Source organism: Erpetoichthys calabaricus, chromosome 16, assembly GCF_900747795.2.
Source record: "Erpetoichthys calabaricus chromosome 16, fErpCal1.3, whole genome shotgun sequence".
In the NCBI taxonomy this organism is placed as follows: Eukaryota; Metazoa; Chordata; class Cladistia; order Polypteriformes; family Polypteridae; genus Erpetoichthys; species Erpetoichthys calabaricus.
Window position 1 is genome coordinate 43,243,071 of NC_041409.2, and position 25,531 is coordinate 43,268,601.

General features: G+C 38.3%; 1 protein-coding gene across 1 annotated transcript in view; it reads right to left on the reverse strand.

The window, feature by feature from the left end:
* LOC114666811 (kin of IRRE-like protein 1) overlaps positions 1–25,531 on the reverse strand; it is a 327,249-nt gene that overhangs the window by 53,644 nt on the left and 248,074 nt on the right. The window contains exon 2 of the mRNA XM_028821820.2: positions 9,157–9,306. Within this exon, the coding sequence (XP_028677653.1) occupies positions 9,157–9,306 (150 nt within the window). The remainder of the gene's footprint in view (positions 1–9,156; positions 9,307–25,531) is intronic.

The window sequence follows — 25,531 nt, forward strand, 5'->3', positions numbered from 1 at the left end:
ACAATCGATACTATAGTATGTGTATACTGACACAGTGGCACAAAATACGCCTAACAATACCACATACTGCATAATATAAAAGATTTTTTTTCTTGCTCTTCAGTCCATTATAGAATCTAAGGAAGACACATCCTGTCCAGGCAGTATTGAGTGTGCAGTATTAATTTTTGTGTGTAAAGGGAACACTTGTGCCTCCACTGACTGAAATCCAAGAACTATTTGTAAATAAATAGAGGAATTTTTGAAAACATACAAAATAAACTGTAAATAATTTTTTTAATTAAAAATTAAACAGCATATGGATTTCATTTCCTTTCTTTTTTTAATTTATCAAAGAATAAGCAATATATTACAATTAAACAGTGTATAGATTCAGTTTTCTTTATTTTTTTATTTAAAAAATTGTCAAAACATAAACTATATTGAACATTTATTCAATCTAAAAAAAATATGTTTCATAAAAGTCAGTGGTACTTAAAGTGTTTCAGACTGAGGGCCAACTTTTCGCTGTCGACACTGCTATCGTGGGCTGCATCAGGAGTGGGCAGGAGGAGGAGTATAGGGACCTAATCAATGACTTTGTTAAATGGTGCGACTCAAACCACCTACACCTGAACACCAGCAAAACCAAGATGCTGGTGGTGGATTTTTGGAGGCCCAGGCCCCTCATTGATCCCGTGATCATCAGAAGTGACTGTGTGAAGATGGTGCAGACCTATAAATACCTGGAAGTGCAGCTGGATAATAAATTAGACTGGACTGCTAATACTGATGCTCTATGTAAGAAAGGACAGAGCCGGTTATACTTCCTTAGAAGGCTGGCATCCTTCAACATCTGCAATAAGATGCTGCAGATGTTCTATCAGACGGTTGTGGCGAGCGCCCTCTTCTATGCGGTGGTGTGCTGGGGAGGCAGCATTAAGAAGAAAGATGCCTCACACCTGGACAAACTGGTGAGGAAGGCAGGCTCTATTGTTTGCATGGAGCTGGACAGTTTAACATCTGTGGCAGAGCGATTGACGCTAAGCAGGCTCCTATCAATTATGGAGAATCCACTGCATCCACTAAACAGTGTCATCTCCAGACAGAGGAGCAGCTTCAGCGACAGACTGCTGTCACTGTCCTGCTCCATTGACAGACTGAGAAGATTGTTCCTCCCCCAAACTATGCGACTCTTCAGTTCCACCCGGGGGGGTAAACGTTAACATTATAAAAAGTTATTGTCTGTTTTTACCTGCATTATTATCAATCTTTAATTTAATATTGTTTCTTTGTATCAGTATGCTGCTGCTGGAGAATGTGAATTTCTCCTTGGGATTAATAAAGTATCTATCTATCTATCTATCTATCTATCTATCTATCTATCTATCTATCTATCTATCTATCTATCTATCTATCTATCTATCTATCTATCTATCTATCTATCTATCTATCTATCTATCTATCTATCTATCTATCTATCTATCTAAGTTTACTATAGTCAAAGATCTAGTGAACCCCTTATGGTCAAAAGCTCATGTTTGTGTATTTCCATGTTACAATTATCACATTTATTTTGTTAAAAGTATTCATTATTCATTCATTCAGGCTGTGCATATTACCAACTGCATGGAAATAAAAGATTGAAATGTCTAGAAGTGGGCTTTCCAGGTTGACATCAAGAAGAATGTAAAAGAGAGAGAACTGAATAGTGACTGGTAAAGTCTGGACTGGAGATGAACTAAGACAGAATAACTGTTGAGGGTCTCAAAGAGGGTGACAGAGATCACAACAAGTGAGCAAGAGCACAACAGGAAGGAGTTACACTGATGTAAAAGTTGTTAGTCTAGAGCAGTGGTATCAAACTCAAATCCTAGGGGGCCACGGTTCTTTTTTCTTCACTTTAACTGACTTATGTTTTTAAGATGCTTTTTGTTTTTCAATGTCTGGTAGCCAAACAATGATGAGGTACAAACTTATCAAGCAATAAGCAATATTGCATATTGATTCAAGGTGACCAGCTATATAAATCCCATTTGCACATATGTGTCCATCATTCAGTATCTTTTTTTGAAAAGAGCAAGTGAAAGAAAGAAAAGAAGAAGTGAAGGTCAGAGAAATATTGATCTGTCTCAGTTTGACACCCTTGATGTAATACAGTACATAGAGCAACATATACAAAGTAGTGTATGGCTTACTAAAAGAATTATGGTGTAATGTTATGGTGTGCTTCACCGCGGAAATATTAGACTCATTCTTCATGGACCTAACTTCATTTAGTGGCATAGATGTTGGGCAGCAGCCTGATTGTTGCAAATAAATAGCTAAGTAAATATATAATGGACTGGCATATCTAAACAATTTAAAACTCACTTTTCTCTCATATAAAGAATGCCATCTTGTGATTCACTTCACTACCACTTATGAAGCACGGATGCGCAGCACTCCACACTGTGGGAACCGCTCATATAAATTTCCAACTTTATTTGCTAACTCTAGTTTAAGCAAACATTCAACAGCCTGTTAGCTACCTAAATTAACCCCTTCATAAACCGTCATCAGAGAAATAAATTGTAAGTAGGCTTTTGATGCTTGGTTGACTGCTGTTGGAAAGCCAAGTATTTTTTATACCTTTAAAATAAATTCTGTAACAAGAACACAAGAACATTGTTGGAAACTTGTTAAGGGTAGATTTTGCACAAATATTAGAAAGCTTTATTTTTCACAACAAAAAAACATAGACACATTAAATAAATTATCAAGTAGCGTGGCGGAGAGTAGGACTGTGGGGACCATCAAATCTTGACTTGATGTTATTTTGGACACTTGTTGAAAAAGATGGATAAGCTTATTGTGTTAAATGGCCTATTCTTATCACAGATGTTGTAATGTTCTACTATTCTAATATTTCCACCACCATGCTTTACAGTTGGTATCAGGTTTTTTTGGTCAAATGCTTTCTTTGGTTTTTGCCAAACATGTCTTCTGATACTTTGGCCAAATAACTCTGCCTTTGCCTCGTGTCCAGAGCACATTGTTTCAGAAGGTCTCGTTTTGCCTACGTGTTCAAGGGAAAACTTTTATCTTTACCTAATTTTTTTTCTGGAACGAAAAGGTTTCTTCCTGGCACATGCCCCATGTAGATCTAATTTGTGCAGCCTCTTTCTAATAGTATACTTATGCACTATGACATCAACAGTGACAAGAGCTACCTGGAAGTCCCACAAAGAAATTCTGGGGTTGTTTTAGGCTTGTTTCAGCATCTTGTGTTCTGCTCTCAGGTTGGACTTCTTGGGGCAGCCTGAACTGAATTGTGATCTTTATAAATCAGCTTCCCAGACAAACAGACATCTATAACCTTCTTTTTGAAGGTATCAGAGAGCTCTTTAAATCTAGGCATAGTGATGACACATACTTCAACAACACAGAGCAGAACAAACTGAATGTGTGAGGTTTAAATAAGACAGGTTAGGACAAGATTCTGTCTAATGATGTTCTAATCGCTTGCACCTGATCTGGTCCACCCAATTCTAAATGTAGGTATTTGAGATACAGTGGTACCTTGGTATACGTCTGCTTTGGAATAAGTCCAACTTGGTATACGTCCTGTTTGGACGCGAAAAAATTTGCATGGCATACGACCTTTGTTTGGAATACGACTCGCATGCTAGAACACCGTGTGGTATAGACGGGTCCGCGGCTTCAAAAAAAGGGCCAGGTTTTAACCCGTATAGCCGTGTCGTTCTCTGTGGGCATGATTGCACAACCGCGGGGCAAAGTTAATGAGGTAGTTGGAGCGAGTCGCACCTGCACAGAGTGAGAGTGCATTTTTAACCTCGGATTTTATCGGATTTATTTATTGTTGTTTTTATCCCCACAGAACACTTGTTTTATGGATATATATTAAATAATTATTTTTTGAAACCAGATGCACTGCACTTTTTGTTTGGACACTGATTTTTGTTTTAAATAAAAGCACTTGGCATTCTTGCACTATCCCCTGGCTTCATTTGAGAATTGTCCTCATTTGTCAGCTCATCTTGGTGACATTACCGACGCTGTCGGGTTCAGGGCTCCCCATAAGGACGTATGGGAGCGTGAAGTGGACCTGCATTGTCACATCGCGCACTACCCTACACTGCCCACGAGCGTCAGTTGCTAGAATTCAGTGAACAACCCGCGCTATAACTCTATGTGAATTTTCACGTGATTTTGTGTTTTTTCGCGTAAATTTTAATTGATTGATGAAAAGTATGAAAGTGGCATGCATATCCGGGACATGGCTGCTGCATACCTTATGCCGAGAACGACGGTATCTACGATTGTGAAAAACAAAGACGTTATTAAAAAGTAAAGTGAGGTTAAATTTCAATTTATTTCATCTAATTGCTTTTGTATTTATGTATTTTAGTATTAAGCAGTGTTTAAATTATTTTATACAACCCCAATAGGATTTTTTTCATGGGAACGGATTAATCATTTTCCCTTTATTTCTTATGGGAAAAATTTGTTTGGTATACGTCCTGTTTGGTACAAGTCAAAGGATATGGAACGGATTAAGGATGTATACCGAGGTACCACTGTAGTTATAAATGTAGGAGAGTACTTACTTTTTCCACATGCATAATTTGCATTTATGTTTATTTAAATTATACAATGGACTATAAAATGTAAATGTGGCATGATGTTTGTTATATTATATCACCTTGATAGTTAGTTAATGGGTGGGCCTCTTTGGCAGTGTCTTAAATTGGTTTGAATCCTACCTGGCAGGTAGAAAATTCTTTGTTAGTTGTTGTAAATACAACTCAAAGATACATGATATTCTATATGGTGTTCCACAAGGCTCTATCCTGTGTCCACTGCACTTTTCGATCTACATGCTCCCATTAGGTCAGATTATCTCGAGGCATAACGTGAATTACCACAGCTATGCTGAGGACACGCAGCTGTATTTATCAATAGCGCCTGACAACCCCGACTCTGTTGTTTCACTAACACCATGTCTTACTTGTGTTTCTAAATGGATAAATAGTAATTTTCTCAAGCTAAATAAAGAGAAAACAGAAATTTTAGTGATTGGCAATAATGGATATACTGTAATGAGGTTATTAGATATAAACTTGATACATTAGGATTAAAAGTCAAGACGGAGGTAAAGCATTTAGGGGTAACTGTTGACTGTAACCTGAATTTTAAATCGCATATTAATCAGATCACTATGACAGCATTTTTTTACTTAAGAAACATAGCAAAAGTTAGACCTCTTATATCGTTGAAAAATGCTGAGAAATTAGTTCACGCTTTTGTTTTCAGTCGACTAGATTACTGTAACGCACTCCTCTCAGGACTACCCAAAAATGACATAAATTGTTTGCAACTAGTGCAGAATGTAGCTGCTAGAATCCTAACTAGGAAAATCAAATCCGAGCACATTTCTCCAGTTTTGATGTCACTACACTGGTTACCTGTGTCATTCAGGATTGACTTTAAAATACTGCTCATTGTTTACAAAGGACTTAAATAATCTCGCTCCATCTTATATATCGGAATGTCTGACACCTTATATTCCAAATCATAACATTAGGTCCTCAAATGAGTGTCTGCTTAGAATTCCAACAGCTAAACTTAAAAGAAGTGGTGAGGCGGCCTTCTGCTGTTATGCACCTAAAATCTGGAATAGCCTGCCAATAGGAATTCGCCAGGCTAATATAGTGGAGCACTTTAAAAAACTGCTAAAAACACATTACTTTAACATGGCTTTCTCATAACTTCATTTTAGTTTAATCCTGATGCTTTGCATATTCAATTAATTATCATAACTATTCATGGTGGCTCTAGAATCCGTACTAACCCCAACTCTCTCTTCTGTTTCTTTTCCCGTTTTTTTGTGGTGGCACCACCACCTAATCAAAGCACCATGATGTTCCTACATTGATGGATTAAAAGCCAGAAGTCTACATGACCATCATCATCAAGTCCTTCCATGAGAACCCTAAATACAAAGAGGACTGTTCAATTATGTTAGGTAGAATGCCCAGAGGGGGCTGGGAGGTCTCATGGTCTGGAACCCCTGCAGATTTTTTTTTCTCCAGCTGTCAGGTGTTTTTTTTGTTTTTTCTGTCCTCCCTGGCCATCGGACCTTACTCTTATTCTATGTTAATTAGTGTTGTCTTATTTTAATTCTTACGTCTTTTTTTTTTCTCTTCATCATGTAAAGCACTTTGAGCTACATTATTTGTATTAAAATGTGCTATATAAATAAATGTTGTTGTTGTTGTTGTTGACCTATATCTACTGTTTAAATTAACATCAAGTCTTGATATGTCCACTTATGTTTATAAAGAAAAACCTTTTTATGGGGTGTACTTATATTTTCACATGACAAATTCTTAATTAGATTTAGAATTGGCTTGGTACGTATAAGTATTACAATTGCCCTTTTTTAACTATAAACCCAGTTAAAAAGGCAGCCATTATTTTATGCGCCATACATTTCTCAGTTAACTATGGTTTTTCTGACCACCTCATTCCCTCAGGAAGTTCTTCTGCTCTAATATACCTTTTTGGTTGGCATAGCATTTTATCACAATATGCAAATATCCCCAAAGTAATTCTGTCCAATTTTATCAACTAAGTAACCATGTGTGATTTGTAGCAGATGACATAGTCCTATTATCGTATCTGTTCTTTCTTAAATTCCTTTAAAGAGACTTTGTTATTTGGCTTCATCACTGATACAGCACATTTTATCCCACCAAACCCATGATTCCTCCTTTTGATAATTCTGATTATGATTCCTCCTTTTGATAATTCTTGCTGTTTATACATTACTAATGTAGTTCTCTGTTCAGACAGGAACACCAAAAGTTAAAAGAACTTAGTTCCCTTCTTATGGCAAAAAAGAAGAAGTCACTAATAATTTCAAATCTATATATTCACTGCTGCAGGATATCTGGCTTATCCTGAAATAATTCCTACTGGAAGTCTCAGGACATTCCTTCCTTCTTACATGTTTTATGTAAATTATCACTTGAGTTCATTTTGTTCTATACTTTACATTTTAATGAGGTCTCCAGGAGTCTAAAATTATCTAAATTTTATTATGTGATATCATCTGCTGCTCCGTACTTCTAAAAAATTTTTTAATTTTTTATTGAGGATTTGTTCTGTTCTGTGTATCGTATTATATTGCATTGTATTGACCCCCTTCTTTTGACACCCACTGCACGCCCAACCTACCTTGAAAGGGGTCTCTCTTTGAACTACCTTTCCCAAGGTTTCTTCCATTTTTTCCCTACTAGGTTTTTTTTGGGAGTTTTTCCTTGTCTTTTTAGAGAGTCAAGGCTGGGGGGCTGTCAAGAGGCAGGGCCTGTTAAAGCCCATTGCGGCACTTCTTGTGTGATTTTGGGCTATACAAAAATAAACTGTATTGTATTGTATTGTATTGTATTGTATTGTATTGTATTGTATTGTATTGTAATACTTCATGATGCACTGTACACATGCTTAATCACTTTTTTGAAGTCAAGGATTGGATTAGTTATTTGCTGAATACCCTTCAACTGTATATTGGATAAAGAAATTCAGAAAAATAATGTATGTCTTGATGAATGCATAGGCATTATAAAAATGTAGATGTTTGAGATTTCTTTGTTTTGAAATTTAACTTTCATATTCTGTATTGCTTTGTGAACCTCTCTGGTAAGGAGCTGAACATAGAAGGCTAAACTCTCCTTTCCACAGTGACAGGCTTTTGCTCCTCCTAAGGAATCCCTAGGTATTTTTTAGTTAGTTGAGACATATAGGTATTTTGGGCTATCATTAGGCTTAAGATAAAGAACTTAGCTTTCAGGGAAGTATTTATCCCCTACAAAATTTCACATGGTAGCTGGAAAGTATCTTTTTATTTAAAATTTTGAAAAGGGAGAGAACCACCCCAATTTCCCCTTGGGATTAATAAAGTATCTATCTATCTATCTATCTATCTATCTATCTATCTATCTATCTATCTATCTATCTATCTATCTATCTATCTATCTATCTATCTATCTATCTATCTATCTATCTATCTATCTATCTATCTATGTGACAACCCATATGTCTTTCACGACAAACTTCCAGCATATTTGATGGAATCTTATGTACCTCTGCCACCTTGCCATGGATGAGCTTTTACTCCAATTTTATGACCTGACCTTCTACACCACTGTCATGACCTGAGCTACAGAAATGTACCTAGGCCACCAAATTATTGTTGCAGTGCCTCTCTAAGGAGGACATGTTTTTTAGGTTTGGATTAACATTTTATCACTCTTGTTTCAAGCACAGAATTCGGTGTGGCGCCATCCCTGGCTTTTGTCCACGTTTTGGTCAGGCTCCTCCTACTCATTTGACGTGAGGACCTTAGCACTTTTATTGCTGTTTAACATTTATAAATGTTTAATCCATCCATCCATCCATTTTCCAACCCGCTGAATCCGAACACAGGGTCACGGGGGTCTGCTGGAGCCAATCCCAGCCAACACAGGGCACAAGGCAGGGACCAATCCCGGGCAGGGTGCCAACCCACCGCAGGACACACACAAACACACCCACACACCAAGCACACACTAGGGCCAATTTAGAATCACCAATCCACCTAACCTACATGTCTTTGGAATGTGGGAGGAAACCGGAGCGCCCGGAGTAAACCCACGCAGACAGGGGGAGAACATGCAAACTCCACGCAGGGAGGACCCGGGAATCGAACCCAGGTCCCCAGATCTCCCAACTGCGAGGCAGCAGCGCTACCCACTGTGCCACTGTGCTGCCCTATAAATGTTTAAATGCAGCAGAAATAAGAAATAATTTTATTGGCTTCTAGTAGTTGTTTTTAATGGGAAGCTAGAAACTGAATTACTGTACAATGAGACCTAATTTGGTCTATTATAATTGTTCCTGAGTTTTTTTACTTTAATAATATTCAGAACAGACAAATAACACACACTTCAGAGTTTACTGTCAGTGCAAACAACGCAATAAAGCAGGATTGGCCTCATAATAATTCTTACTGTATATGATTTCAGGTTATACAATTTTTGCACAAATTAGTCACCCATTAATAGCCCATGATTCATGCATTTGCAAGGTGCTTCTACCTTAAAGCAATACATTCAGACAAGTGTTAGAACCTACCTTGTAGACCATCCCTGATACCCAAAGCTAGGCCATCCTTGGTCCACTGTACAATCCCAGAATAGTTGAAGATTACACAAGGAAGAATTACATTCTGCCCTGCAATCACTGTCTCATCGGCAGGCTCCTGGGTAAATCTTGTTGTAAAAACTGTAAAAAAAATAAATAAATAAACACATTTATTTGAGACAAAGGGCCAAAGTGTAACCCAATTCAGGCTAAAATGGGTCTGGAGTCTAACACAGCATCATTGGGCATACAGCAAGAGCCAGCTCTGCATGGGCCAATTGTTTATTTGAGTGCACACTTACACACAAATCCATAATGTCCAAATTTGTAATAGCTAATCAACTTAATAAGTACATTTTTGGAGATGTGTGACATAAACCTGTGTGCCAGAAGAAAAACCTATATAGACGTAGAAAGTAATTGCAGCTTCACAGAGACAACTGCCACAGTTTTTACAGTAATACACTGGATTCATGAGTTACCAATATTAATATATTTCTACAATACTGATGCATCAATTTATAGACTATAGATATATATATATATATATATATATATATATATATATATATATATATATATATATATATATATACATATATATATATATATATATATTGCATAGTTTACTGTCAAATAAAGCAAAGAGTACGCGACACGTGTTTCGCCCTCATTTGGGCTCATCAGGCGTATACACTCTACTGCTCCCCTCTCGGGGAATCGAACCTCGGACATAAGCGTCAGAGACGAAGCCCCTTAAGGGCTCGTTTATACTTCACGCTTAGAACGCGTACGTGCCCGCATCATGACTGCCATGCGTTCTCAGCGTTCATTTGATGCGTCCTCTGAGCAGGTCCTCAGAAATTAACACAACGCGTGCGCGAGTTGCAGTACCAGTAAAAATTCGGGGGGTGCAGTGTGCTAAAAGTTGGAATGTGACGTCAGAGTCTCTGTTTACTATCTACAGTACATGTGATAGAAAGCTTTGCGGATCCTACGAGATTGGTGTGCGTGCTTCAATGTTTGATGAATTGTTCGATGTGGTGAAGCAAAATGCCGACATACAGATATATTTGTGGTGCTTTTATATTCAAGCATCGCATATTCCCGATCTTAATGACACAATACATTTTAAAAGTCTCACATCTTCTGTGCCGTCTTTTTTTCTAGGGCTTCCATCCGGTCCTGACAGCAGCGAAACGGCAGCTATAGATCACCACATCGAGCACATTAAATGTATGATATTCTAACTCTCTGCACATTTAGAATCCTTAGATTTATACTTGATATCACTTTCATGATGAAATGCATTAAAGTATGTATGTTACATGTTACAGATAAATTGGTAATTTCGTTTAAATAATGAATACTATTAATAATTACACACATAGGGGTTACACGGTGGCGGAGCGTTAGCACTGCTGTCTTGCAGGGAGTCACGTCGCTGATATTCCCTGCCTGGAGTTTACATGTTTTCCTGCTGGGTTTCCTCAGTGTGCTCCGGTTTCCTTCCAAAGATGTGCAGATTTGGTTACACTAAAATTACGCTAGTGTATGTGAGTGCTTGTATTCACCTTGCAATGAGCTGATGCCTTGTCCAGGGATTGTTTCTGCCTCGTGCCCAATGCTAGCTGAAATGGACAAATCCCTGGACTGATGGATTTAATCATTAAACATCCTTTTCAGAGATATTGCGGTAAGGTGTCATCGGAATTTAATGGGTGTTCCAGGCAATTCACAACACAGACAAGCCAAACCTGTTCTCACCATGATAATATCTCGCACTACCACTTGGTGGATTCCTCCAGATTTACGCAAAGTATGCGCGCAAGTATAAACACTACAATGCTTGCGTCCGCTGCAGCATGCGTCGGGTCGTGTGAAGTATAAATCCGGCCTTACGCTGCGCCACGGCGTGTGGTTCGTTTATTTGACAGCCTGTAGGTCCGGAGTAATTACATTCATTGCATTCGTAGTCTGAGTCTCGACGACCTGAATTGTGTGGGTGGTTACCTACCAGGTAACGCTTATGGTTGGTCTGTCATTCGGCAAACATCCGCCACGGTGCCCCCTTGTGAGAAGCAGATCACGGCCACAAGCGTTACCTTGTAGGTAACCACCCACACAATTCAGGTCATTGACACTCATACTACGAATGCAATCAATATATACTGTGTATATATATATATATATATATATATATATAGGGCGGCACGGTGGCGCAGTGGGTAGCGCTGCTGCCTCGCAGTTGGGAGATCTGGGGACCTGGGTTCGATTCCCGGGTCCTCCCTGCGTGGAGTTTGCATGTTCTCCCCGTGTCTGCGTGGGTTTCCTCCGGGCGCTCCGGTTTCCTCCCACAGTCCAAAGACATGCAGGTTAGGTGGATTGGCGATTCTAAATTGGCCCTAGTGTGTGCTTGGTGTGTGGGTGTGTTTGTGTGTGTCCTGCGGTGGGTTGGCACCCTGCCCAGGATTGTTTCCTGCCTTGTGCCCTGTGTTGGCTGGGATTGGCTCCAGCAGACCCCCGTGACCCTGTGTTCGGATTCAGCGGGTTGGAAAATGGATGGATGGATGGATATATATATATATATATATATATATATATATATATATATATATACAGTGGGTACGGAAAGTATTCAGACCCCCTTCAGTTTTTCACTCTTTGTTATATTGCAGCACCCCATATTGACAGACAAAAAAAAGAATTTTTGAAATTGTTGCAGATTTATTAAAAAAGAAAAACTGAAATATCACATGGTCCTAAGTATTCAGACCCTTTGCTCAGTATTTAGTAGAAGCACCCTTTTGAGCTAATACAGCCATGAGTCTTCTTGGGAAAGATGCAACAAGTTTTTCACACCTGGATTTGGGGATCCTCTGCCATTCCTCCTTGCAGATCCTCTCCAGTTCTGTCAGGTTGGATGGTAAACGTTGCTGGACAGCCATTTTTAGGTTTCTCCAGAGATGCTCAATTGTCAGGGCTCTGGCTGGGCCATTCAAGAACAGTCACAGAGTTGTTGTGAAGCCACTCCTTCGTTATTTTAGCTGTGTGCTTAGGGTCATTGTCTTGTTGGAAGGTAAACCTTCGGCCCAGTCTGAGGTCCTTAGCACTCTGGAGAAGGTTTTTGTCCAGGATATCCCTGTACTTGGCCGCATTCATCTTTCCCTCGATTGCAACCAGTCGTCCTGTCCCTGCAGCTGAAAAACACCCCCACAGCATGATGCTGCCACCGCCATGCTTCACTGTGGGAACTGTATTGGACAAGTGATGAGCAGTGCCTGGTTGTCTCCACACATACCGCTTAGAATTAAGGCCAAGAGAATCTTATCAGACCAGAGAATCTTATTTCTCACCATCTCAGAGTCCTTCAGGTGTCTTTTAGCAAACTCCATGCGGGCTGTCATGTGTCTTGCACTGAGGAGAGGCTCCCGACAGGCCACTCTGCCATTAAGCCCTGACTGGTGGAGGGCTGCAGTGATGGTTGACTTTCTACAACTTTCTCCCGTCTCCTGACTGCATCTCTGGAGCTCAACCAAAGTGATCTTTGGGTTCTTCTTTACCTCTCTCACCAAGGCTCTTCTCCCCCGGTAGCTCAGCTTGGCCGGACGGCCAGCTCTAGGAAGGGTTCTGGTCGTCCCAAATGTCTTCCATTTAAGGATTATGGAGGCCACTGTGCTCTTGGGAACCTTAAGTGCAGCAGAAATTTTTTTGTAACCTTGGCCAGATCTGTGCCTTGCCACAATTCTGTCTCTGAGCTGTTCAGGCAGTTCCTTTGACCTCATGATTCTCATTTGCTCTGACATGCATTGTGAGCTGTAAGGTCTTATATAGACAGGTGTGTGGCTTTCCTAATCAAGTCCAATCAGTATAATCAAACACAGCTGGACTCAAATGAAGGTGATCTCAAGGATGATCAGAAGAAATGGAAAGCACCTGAGTTAAATATATGAGTGTCACAGCAAAGGGTCTGAATACTTAGGACCATGTGATATTTCAGTTTTTCTTTTTTAATAAATCTGCAACAATTTCAAAAATTCTTTTTTTTATCTGTCAATATGGGGTGCTGTGTGCACATTAATGAGGAAAAAATTAATCTAAATGATTTTAGCAAATGGCTGCAATATAACAAAGAGTGAAAAATTGAGTGAAAAATTGAAGGGGGTCTGAATAATTTCCGTACCGTATATATATATATATATACTAGGGGGCTTTGCCCCCTGCTCGCTTCACTCGCCAACCCTCGTGTTTGGTTTTCCGGATACACACTTTTAAGATTTTTTTTCTTTGAATTGTTGCTATTTCATTAGTTTCACTTTTATTTCAGAACTTCTGTAAAAACAATATTTGTAATCTTGTGCGTCCCAATATGCTGAATCTTTTTAATGAGGTCAGGACAGGTTTCTCTGTTTGGAATTTCAGCACAGACAAAACGATCTATATCATCAGCAGTTAATAATTTTTTTTTACAAAGTAACAAAGTAAGTAGAGTTCTGCATTGGACTCCTGTCTGTAAAGTCGTGCTATTTTCCTCTCACAGTTCCAAAGGTACGTGGGGTTAACAAGGTGATACCCCAGCTTTTGTCTAGGTTTTTGTACAAGGGCTAGACAGAACGTTTTTGACTCCTGGGGTAAATGTAGCTTTTAAAATAAGCAGACAGATAAATATATATACACTAACAAAGTAACCAATAAATGCATGTGCGGTAAACTCCGTTTTTGAAATTCTCAAGATTTTTTATTTGTCACATGCATAGTTATACAGGACAACACGCAGTGAAATGCATCCTGATCTGCTTATCAAAAACTGTGCAAAGTTAGAAGAATATCAGTTAAATTAACAAAAAGTCATAGATTGAAAGATAACAGTATAGTAGAACATAATAAATAAGTAAAATTATGTGAATAAAGTAGAATTAAGTGTTAAGGTGCAATAGTGTAGTAATTATTGTGCAAAACCAAAGTTAGACTGGTGCATAGTTAAATGAGGCAGTTTGTTTGTTTGCGCTACTGCGATCTTTACTTTCTTTTTTTATATTTTCTAATTTACCTACTTTCATATCCTTTAACTTTCTCCACATGTGTATAGCGCCGTTTTTTTTTTTTTGAGCCTTTCTAATTTCACTGGTTTCATAGTCTCTAACCTGCTCTGCATGTGTTTAGCGTCAACGTTTGTAAACGTCTTTATGAAGTTCTAGTTTGTCATTTTACTCATTGACTTTTAATTCTGAGCCGTACAGTACAATACATAGAACAGAATAAATCCTAAATACAATATAAAAATAAAAATTCTAGAAGTACGGAGTAGAATTTCACATTAGATGATATCACATAATATGATTTGGATTTGTTTTAAGTCCTGGAGACCTCATTCATCAAGCTGCCTCCCCCATTTTGCCATTCCACATCTAAAATAGCGCTAATCCAATGAAAGGACCCCTCATTCCCACGTCCCCATTCATCAGGGATGACTTTACCTTAGGCAGGCAATCTACAATTTAAAGAGATTGTTATTTTCTTGTGAATTGTTACATATGCATTATTTTCACTTTTACTTTAAAACCTTTTGTAAAAACAATACTTGTTTCTTTATTTCCTGCCCCGCACGAGGTTACATCTCTTTCTTGCCAGACGTATAATACTGCTCGTGTTGTGAAGGGTGTTGCGGCTGAACGTACGCTAAGGATATGCCTTTGGATCATTTGCTGTCTTTTTGCTGCTTGCTAGCTGCCTCTTCTGCCTGTCGCATGTCGTTGTTTTAAGAACTCCGAGCTCATGATGCTTGCCTGCCAAAAGCAATACAACAACTGCTAGATTAGAGGTCTGTTGATTTGTTTTAAATGATGGCTCACTGCCTGGTCTCGCGTGACTTTGTAAAAGCAATACCTGTCTTTTATTTCTGGCCCCGGGCGTGTTTGAATTCTTTCTTGCAGAATGTATAACACTGCTCGCGTTCGGTTGGGGTAGCTGCCGTCGCGCCACCCTTCGATTTTTTTAAAGCCTGTACAGCCGCTGTCCTTTTTGCTACAGCCCTGGGACAATCTCTTGGCACCAAGTGTCATTTTTACGGTCCCCGCGAGACGCACCGTGGCAAGTCTCCTTGGTCTCGCGGGTCTTTTAAATGTCTTTCGAGATTATCACGTATTGTAGCCTTGCATTTGCTTTCCATTCCAGGATTTCCTTTTATATATATACTACTATATATATATAGTAACTGGTTGAGGATGGAACTGGAGTTCCAAACTCCAGACCCAATAATACAAAGTCATGGGTATAAATAATTAATTTTTTTAATCCAACACACACAACAGTAAAACACAGCCCAAAAATTATACAAATAATAAAGTGACTTGTCTCCTTCTGCCTCCGGCTGAGTGTTGCACACCACCTCCTGACTTTGACTCAGTCTAAATGAGGCAGTGGGCTCACTTTTAAAGCCTGGCAACTGTCTCCTGCTTTCTGTGTCAGTCCTCAGAAGCACTTTCGGGACATACATGAACCAGGGCTGTCCTCCCCCAGCAGTGCTTCTAGCAGTTACCCAAACACCCTGATAGGGCGACGACTTTGGACTTTAACCCGCATCCCACCCTGCGAGTGTCCTAAAGGGGTCCAGCCGTGAGGATCATTGTCACCTGCTATGTGGGGGAATCAGCTGCTCCTAATGGGCTCTTTCTCCTAGCCCTTCCGTTATGGCCTCCTTTATCCTAGCCAGCATGCCTGTCCTTCCTTCCTGGTACCTACTATATATATATATATCATTTGTAAAAATATACAGCATGCTGTCTACCTAAGTAAAAGTGTCTTTTTGTAGGTATAATTAAACTGAACTAAAATAACATAATATTCTTCAACCTACTTAATCCAATTTAGGGTCTTGAATTTAACCGAACCACTTATCAATATTGCAACATTTAAAAAAAATAGTTAACAACGGACCATGCCAGCCACTGAACAGTGGCTGTAACATTATGCACACATTATAAGATATAAGACCCTTACATGTTCATGCCACTGTAAGGGTGGTCTATTGATATCTTCAAAATCATATATGTAATATGCAGACTTGACTGCTATGGACGGACAAATGGTTGGAACACATTTTTTAATATTTCTTTCAATTGAGCTCACTGAATGTTCTTTTTCATTGTGCATCTCTGGTTCTCTGCCTACATTACTCTATGGTTGAAATATAAGTTAAATGCATTTATATGAGACTTATTCAGGTATATGACTCTTTACCTTCAAAATATAATAGGAATTATGTATTTTTCATGTAATTTAAAATGTTTGGATTTAATAACTACCCCTCACCTTTGTTATGCCAATCCAAATTAAGTTTGTGAAGTCACTGCACAGCAGCTTAACTAGAACTCAGCTGTGCTCATTAAGTTGGATAACAAGATTTCAGGAGAAATATTCTTGTCTATGACTGGTCCAACATGTCATATACTCTGCAATGGAGAACAAGGAGTTGTCAGTACAAATTAACGATACGTTTGTGAGGAGGCAAATATCTGGAAAGAACTATAAAAATTACTGAATGTAGTAAAGTTTACTACTAGGAAAAAAAAACAAATACACAACCAACTTCCAAACCGTAAAACCACTTCCTGGACCTTCCTTGATTAGGTAATAATGATGGACTAATGTACATGTTTGAAATAGAGGAGACTCATAGACAGGCATTAAAGGGCATAAGTCACTTGTAAGAAACGCTCATACACACCTAGGTTTTGTATTTAGACAACCTGCAGACTACGAGACCACATAATAAAAAGAGTCTGTTGTGTGATGAAAGAAGACATTGAACTCTGGCCTGAAGGCAAATCTCTGTGTCTGGCATAAAATGAGCAATGCTTGGGCCCATGTATCTTTTGTGGATGCTACTCAAATGCAAGAAGACACAATATTTTAAAAATGGAAGAAACAGTAAAAAGCTAAATAGAGACAAACATCTTCCATAACTCTCGTGAAAAAAAAAATCTGTTTAATAATCATTTTAGTGAGAAATAGATATAACTATGCTAATGAAAAATCCCAGATTTAAAGTTATAATATATATTTGTATATTTTATTTGATTGGATTCATCCAACTGTTTATTTTAAATTCAAAGTCCTTTGTTTAGCCCCTGCACTTCGATCCACCAAAACTATTTTTTTCTTTTGTGATCAATGTTTCACTGAATCAAAATGTCATACAAACAAACAATATTTATTCACTTTATCCTGAACATATTTAAAATTGTATTTGTCTTGCATCATCTATGAGACAAACATCCATCCATCAATTTTCCAACCCGCTGAATCCGAACACAGGGTCACAGGGGTCTGCTGGAGCCAATCCCAGCCAACACAGGGTGCAAGGCAGGGAACCAATCCCGGGCAGGGCGCCAACCCACCGCAGGACACACACACAAACAGCACACACTAGGGCCAATTTAGAATCGCCAATCGACCTAACCTACATGTCTTTGAACCCAGGTCTCCTTACTGCGAGGCAGCAGCGCTACCACTGCGCCACCGTGCCGCTCTGAGACAAACATTAAAATTATATTGCTTCCTTTCATATATTGGATGATTATTTTCATGCACAGCAACAGGTTATAATCTTTCCCTCTCCAGTAGTCATCCATTCATCCCTCCATTCATCCTTCCACCCACTCTCAGAACAGTATGTTTCTGTTCCTGATTTTGAATTTAAGATTTAATCTCTCTCTGTCTTTACCACACTTAGAATCTGTCCCAGTCTTCTCCTGGATCTACAGACTCCACTTCTGCTGATTGGGGTCTTTTTTGTATATATACTTCAGATCTACAGTATGACTTGAGTGTAGGGGGTGACTTATCATTCCACTTCCTGAGTTGCTGGTATTTCTGCTTCTCCAGGGGAAGGTCCGTCAACTGGATTAGACTTCCAGTGTTAGACTATTTCCTGTGCACACCACCGAATGTCATTTAATGTTTTCAGAAATGATGGCACCATTGATGGTTTCACCCAATTCTGAGCTTAAAGAGCCCTCCTCCCAATGTGCGGCCTCAGGACATGCCTGTCAGGTTTATGAGCGGACTGATCATTAAGTGAACTGAGCAGCCAAGGAGCATGATGATCCTTAAAAGACACTTCAGGAAGTATACTCTGTGCTTTAACCCTGGACATAAACATGGGTTTAATTGGAGAATGTCATGTACGACAGTCTTAAGATTCTCTACTTTTATAGGAGGAAAAAACAAGACTGTCTGAGAGCATGGACTAGTGTTTACTTTTTAAATTATGGAACATGAAATACTTCATGTTTAAAATGATCTTGTAGAGTCGACTGATACAAGACTTGTCCTATCTTTTTTTACAATAAAAAGAAAACAAGATGCAAACATATTTACAGAAACCTTGTGGCAAATGTCTTTACTGGAGATCCACATCTTGACCTCTCTTCAAAAATAAGGAAATTTGCATTGTTTGCAATCAACAAATATCTTGGTTGTCAAGTTTATTTCACCAAGATTCTTTTTAACTTGAACCCAGGTTTCATGAAGCTAAATGAGATATTATGTGAGACTGGGCAGAGGGCGAAACAGATAATACATATATATATATTGTGGAAAGCATACACCCGGACACAGACGGACAGACACTAGAATGTCTAAAACACACTCCTTTATTTTTCCAGAGCACCACAATGCCTTCCTCCAACAACTATATTCCTCCTTTCTCTTCTTCTGACCTCCACTCCCCTTCTCACAAGCTCCGTCTCCTTCCTCCCAACTCCGGCTCGTCTACTGGAGGCAGGCGGCCCCTTTTATAATGACTCAGATGGGTTCCAGGTGCTCCACCTGACGACACTTCCTGGTCTGGCGGAAGTGTCAGGAGAGCACCTGGAAGCACTCCGTGTGCCCCTGGGATTTCTTCTGGCAGCACTTCCTGGTGTGGCGGAAGTGCTGCCATCCAGGGTTTCATAACCGTCTGGGCGCCCCATGGCGGTGGCCATGTCCTCCCGTAGGGATGAGCATCCAACGTCTGTGACTAAATAAATATATATATATATATATATATATATATATATACTAATAAAAGGCAAAGCCCTCACTGACTCACTGACCGACTCACTCATCACTAATTCTCCAACTTCCCGTGTAGGTAGAAGGCTGAAATTTGGCAGGCTCATTCCTTACAGTTTACTTACAAAAGTTAGGCAGGTTTCATTTCGAAATTCTACGCGTAATGGTCATAACTGGAACCTGTTTTTTGTCCATATACTCTAATGGAGGAGGCGGAGTCACGTATCGCGTCATCACGCCTCCTACGTAATCACGTGAACTAAAAACAAGGAAGAGATTTACAGCACGAGTCAAACGCGGGAACCAAGGTAAATGACGTTAATTTTTGAGTGTCTTTTAATACTGTGTAAGCATACATATTAACACATGTGCAATTAAACGTGTGCATTTACGGAGTGATTTCTCAGGCTTAAAAGCTCGCCTTTTATCAAACGCGGGAACAAAGGTAAATGACGTTAATTTTTGAGTGTCTTTTAATACTGTGTAAGCATACATATTAACACATGTGCAATTAAATGTGTGCATTTACGGGGTGATTTCTCAGGCTTAAAAGCTCGCCTTTTATCAAACGCGGGAACAAAGGTAAATAACGTTAATTTTTGAGTGTCTTTTAATACTGTGTAAGCATACATATTAACACATGTGCAATTAAACGTGTGCATTTACGGGGTGATTTCTCAGGCTTAAAAGCTCGCCTTTTATTAAAAAGGTAAATGCTAACTGTTTTCATTCTGAAGGGTACAAACCACGTTGGATTTTGTAATGATAGTTGATTAGTAAGGTCTATTAAGGGATACTTACAGAATGATTAGTAATGCCTGTGAATGCCGATGCAAGTAGGAGAATGGGCGTGAACTAAAGAACGAGTAGTAACTTGTACAGTAAATGTCTCTAAAGTCTGTCTATTAAAAAGTTATTATATCTTTCAATCCTGTGTATTGAATAAACTACGAACCTAACAAGATCACTACATGGTGTCAGAAGTGGCGGATTGGAAGAGGAATGTGAAGAAGAGGTTCAGCTTTTGAACGAGTCTCGTGTCTGTGAGTAACCCGAAAACGTGGTCAGAAAGTGCTAAGACGTTCTAGCAAAACAGAAAAAAAAATATGGAAGGATTACAGCCCCCACCAAATCTCCAGTTAAAGGGAAATGTAGCTGAAAATTGGAAAAGATTTAAACAGAGATTCGAGTTGTATCTTGCTGCGATTGAAGCAGATAGGAAAAGTGAAAAAATGAAAGCGTCTATGCTTCTACATGTAATTGGCGAACAGGCGCTAGAGGTGTATAACAATTTTCAGTTTGAAGAAGATGGAGACAATATGAAATTGAACAAAATAGTTGAAAAATTCGAAACGTATTGCAACCCAAAGCGCAATGTGACGTTTGAGCGGCACAAGTTTTTTTTACATGTTTCCAGAAAAGCGGAGAAACAATAGACCAGTATGTGACGGAATTGCGTAATAGGAGCTGTTCTAAAAAGAAACCGTCGAGACATCAAAGGACCAATAACCTCTAATCAGAACACTAACACCAGCGAAACAAATATTAACGAGAAAACAAGTATAAATCAGGAAAGAACATCTCAACTGCAAACACAATTAACCAGAATATCAAAACGTCAAGTAAAACCACCAGAACGACTCATTGAGACATGTTGAGGATTAAAGGAACATTTTCAATTAAGAAATGCTGAATTCCTTTAACAGTTGTGCTTTTTATACATAGTTTGAATGCTGGATGTATGCCTGAAATGTTCTGGATAGTTCAGTTGTTTGAAGTGATAAAGAATTAAACGTGTGCATTTACGGAGTGATTTCTCAGGCTTAAATGCTCGCTTTTTATTAAAAAGGTAAATGCAAACTGTTTTCATTCTGAAGGGCACAAACCACGTTAGATTTCAGCCGTTAAATGCACAAAAATGTCGGTACACCAGATAAATAAGCACAACATATTATCAGTTGTATACATATACAAATGTGTTAATCGTTAACTAATAGTATCAGATGGTGTTTTTCGACTCGCGCCTTGATTTAAACGATTGCATGTCTTGGTGGGTTTGCATAGCTTATTGTCAATATCTTTACACACTCTTTTTAAGACTTATTGACTGAAACGGGCTTTCATGAAAAAACTTAGGGCTTTGCTACAGGATACACCCTCCACAAGTTAAGGAAGTAAAAATAAAAGGTATATATTTCTGTTTTATTTAAACCTTTTAAGTTCGTATGCATAGCCCCATTTGGCTGTTTTTGTTTTTTTTTTTTTTTTTCTTCAGTAATATTTAATCTCCTTAAAGAAAAACAACATATGCATTTTACTTTTTTTGTATCTCTTTAGTAATATTTTAGTGTAAAAGGATAACCAGTATTTAAACCTTTTATGTTACTTTATAAAGTTATTTTACACAATGTTGAAAAATTAATAAGAAAGCTACATATTTTGGCAGCTGCTGCTTTAATTTTCAATAAAATGAAAAAAGCTCTCCAAGAGAAAACCTCAATGAAGAAGAAACAGTTTGCACTATCTAAAAAGGAGAAACCCTCATTTATAAAGGTTTGCTGCAGATGACTTAACTGAAAATAAATTAATAGTTCCTATGTGTATAATACATATTTATCTATTTGACTTATGCCTTTATTCCAGCAACTTGCAACATCTGAGGTACAATTTGTTACATTATTACTTTTGTCTTTTGCAGCACAGGCAGGTGAAGTGACTTCCTCAGGGTCACACAGTGGTGTCAGTACCAGGATTTGAACTGACAAGCTCCGGGTTTGCTGAAATATTACTGAAGAAAGAAAAAAAACGAAAACGGGCAAATGGGGCTATGCATACAAATGTCCATCCATCCATTATCCAACCCGCTATATCCTAAATACAGGAGCCAATCCCTGCCAACACAGGGCACAAGGCAGGAAACAAACCCCGGGCAAGGTGCCAGCCCACCGCAGGGCACACACACCCACACACCAGGGACAATTTAGAATCGCCAATGCACCTAACCTGCATGTCTTTGGACTGTGGGAGGAAACCGGAGTACCCGGAGGAAACCCAGACAGACACAGGGAGAACATTCAAACTCCACGCAGGGAAGCGAACCCGGGTCTCCTAACTGGCACCTTTCACTGCGCCACCATGCCGCCCGCATACAAACTTAAAAGGTTTAAATAAAACAGAAATATATACCTTTATTTTTACTTCCTTAACTTGTGGAGGGTGTATCCTGTAGCAAAGCCCTAAGTTTTTTCATGAAAGCCCCTTTCAGTCAATAAGCCTTAAAAACAGGTGTAAAGCTAAACTTGCAGCACCGCTATTCAATTACACTTGCCTAACACCACTCCTAAAGGGAGATACTGTGGGATCTGGGCATCCGTCAAAGCACCAATCACAGGCCCGATTAGAAAGCGGGAAGCTGTGATTTGTCGTCTCCCTCCCATGTAACAATCACAGCCCGTGTTACAACGCACTATGTATGTATGTATATATGTATATATGTGTATGTGTATATATGTATGTGTATATATATGTTGATATGTGTATATATATATATGTATATATATGTGGATGTGTATATGCATATATATATATGTATATGTAGATATGTAAATGTATATATGTATATATGTATATGTATATATATGTTTACATAACCTCTTTAACACACTAATTCTCCGCTGCGAAGCGTGAGTATTTTGCTAGTATATATATATATATATATATATATATATATATATATATATATATATATTCATTTCCAGACACTCAGTTCTTGAGAATGTATAAATTTTACTCTAAAGTAAAGGGGCACCTGGTAGTAATTCTATGAAACGATCTGTCAATGGGGCAGAAGCTCTTAAGACAACTCTTTACATTTACATTTATTTTTATTGAACACATCTTGACAATTCTGAAAAATAATAAGTAAAAGACTGGTTGTGCAAGGGTTTTTGATATTTTCAATGCAGTATTTCAGATACTCCTCAGAACATTTCTTCATGCCTCCAGTCAGTATCAGGAAAGATCATGACGATAAATCATGAAGATAAAGACTTGTTATAACATAATACGTAATAATTTCAAAATTCAGGGAATGTACTATCTTTTCTATGACTACTTTTTGTAAAGATCTTTTGTTTTTTTGGAAAACATGTGGGGCTTATACTGTATTTCAAAGGTAAAACTGTAAGTTGTGCTTTCTGAAATAAAATAACTCAATCTTGATAATATTCTCAGGAATGTTTGAGTCTGTAATGGCCTATTTATATGAACCCATTAGGATTACAAAGAAAACAAGTGGAATTTTTTGGTAGGGGTTATGCTTCTAGAATGACTTTACAGACACACAACTAGGGTAGGCAATTTGAGTTCTCCAGAAAAGTGCGATGAGTGAGGTATTTGAAGCTCTTTGCCTTGCTCTTCCATGTTTGAGGGTCTTAGTTCATTATGCCCAGTGTATAATTCACTCACTTTTTTAAACTTCAAAGCCAGTTACTGAAATGAAGCAGTTAAGTCTGGTGTTTTTTTGCTGATTTTTCCAAACTGTTCCATCACTTCTCCAACCTTTTTCTGAGTGTCTCAGATCTTTGAATACACATTTCATTTTGGGGTCTCTCATGTTTGCACTCCAAGATTCTGTTAAACCAGTAGCAAAAATGTAAAATGTCCCAAAAGATCTTCAGTTCAAACACCTACCACATTTTTTTCTCAAACCAACGGCTTTGACTACTGTTACTCTTAGTTAAAGAGCACTGCTCTGGTGTTAAAAACAGTTTATCAGAAGATGCATGGTCTTTTTCAGCAATAAAATATATCTTTCTTGAAAATTAGGAATAAAATCAGAAACAAAAGTAAACATTTACTAGCACTGCAATCTGTTGTTTTAAGCCAGAATGGCTAACCATAATCATTGCCTGGAGAAAACTGCAAGGAGCTATTCATCAAAATTCCACAATATAACTAGATGCAAGACACTAATTTTTAGACTGAAACAACAGAAGTTAATACAAGAATATTGAAAACAGGACATTCAATATGTACTTAGTAACTGGTTGAATCTGAGTCTCAGACAATGCTGCCAGCTGCACTGAGGTTTACAACATCAGCTCATATCAGGAAGGTGTGCCACATTAGCTAGGGAAGATCTCCTTACAAATATTATCTGCCCATAGTTGCTTTCAGAGTAGTGGTGAGATGCAGTTGGAAAAAAAGATTAAAACTTTTTTCAAATAATACAATATACTCTAAACTCATATATGAAAATAAAGTCCCAACTTTAAGCTTTCCAAATATTAAATTAGCAAAACCTAAAAAACTGTGCAAACTGATGTTCCTGGAGCTGTTGACCTGTTTACAGTTCAAAACAGAGCACCGACTTAGCCTCTTTTATGAAGTATGAGATGAGTTCTAATATGACTCATATAAGTGCTTTTTCACAAACATCTCCATAAGAAATCCTAGATAACATGGTGACATTTTAATACAGTAAATTAAAAGCAACTGTAATTAAAAAAAAATATATATTTTATTGCCTTAAAGTTTAGTTTGATTAAAGAAGTTATGGGTCACTTCTTTAATCAAACTAAACATTCAACACAGTCAAAGGTCAGTAGCATATCTATTAAAAAAGAAAATCTTGAGACGAGACTTTTTCCAAGACATTTTTTCAAGTCCCGCCCTCCTCTTAACTACTTTTAACCATGATCCTCTCACCTCTCATTCGTGTGAATGCTTTTGTCAGACACAGTTCCTGCACTCTCACTTTAAGTTTCCAATAACAGAAGAATTATTATGTTCAAATCTTATTGAAGAATTTCATCCCAAAAGATTATCAATGGAAGAAATGAATACACGGGCAATCCTAGCACTGAGAAACGATGAAGTCAAATGAATTAACACGAAAATTGTCGATTGGTTACATGGCAAATTGGTTAAATGCATATCAATAGAGTATGCTCAAACAGTTGGTGGTGATGTTGCAGAAGATGAAACCATCAACTTTTAATATCCCGTAGAATAACTACAATTGTTAACACTGTCCGGTCTTCCACCGGCCGAATTACTGTTGAAAGAAGGATGTATTGTAATGTTATTGCGTGATTTATGTCTGAGTGATGGGCTATGCAATAGGACAAGATTAGTTGTATTCAAAATTGGTCAAACAATTCTGACATGTAAAATTTTAACAGGCAACAAAAAAGGTAAGCAAACAGGGGGCAGAGCCCCCTAATAGATAGATAGATAGAGGCCTGGGAAAGTTAATGCGTTCATTTTTGTGATTAATGTGGCCTGTTTAACGTGTTAAAAAATACTG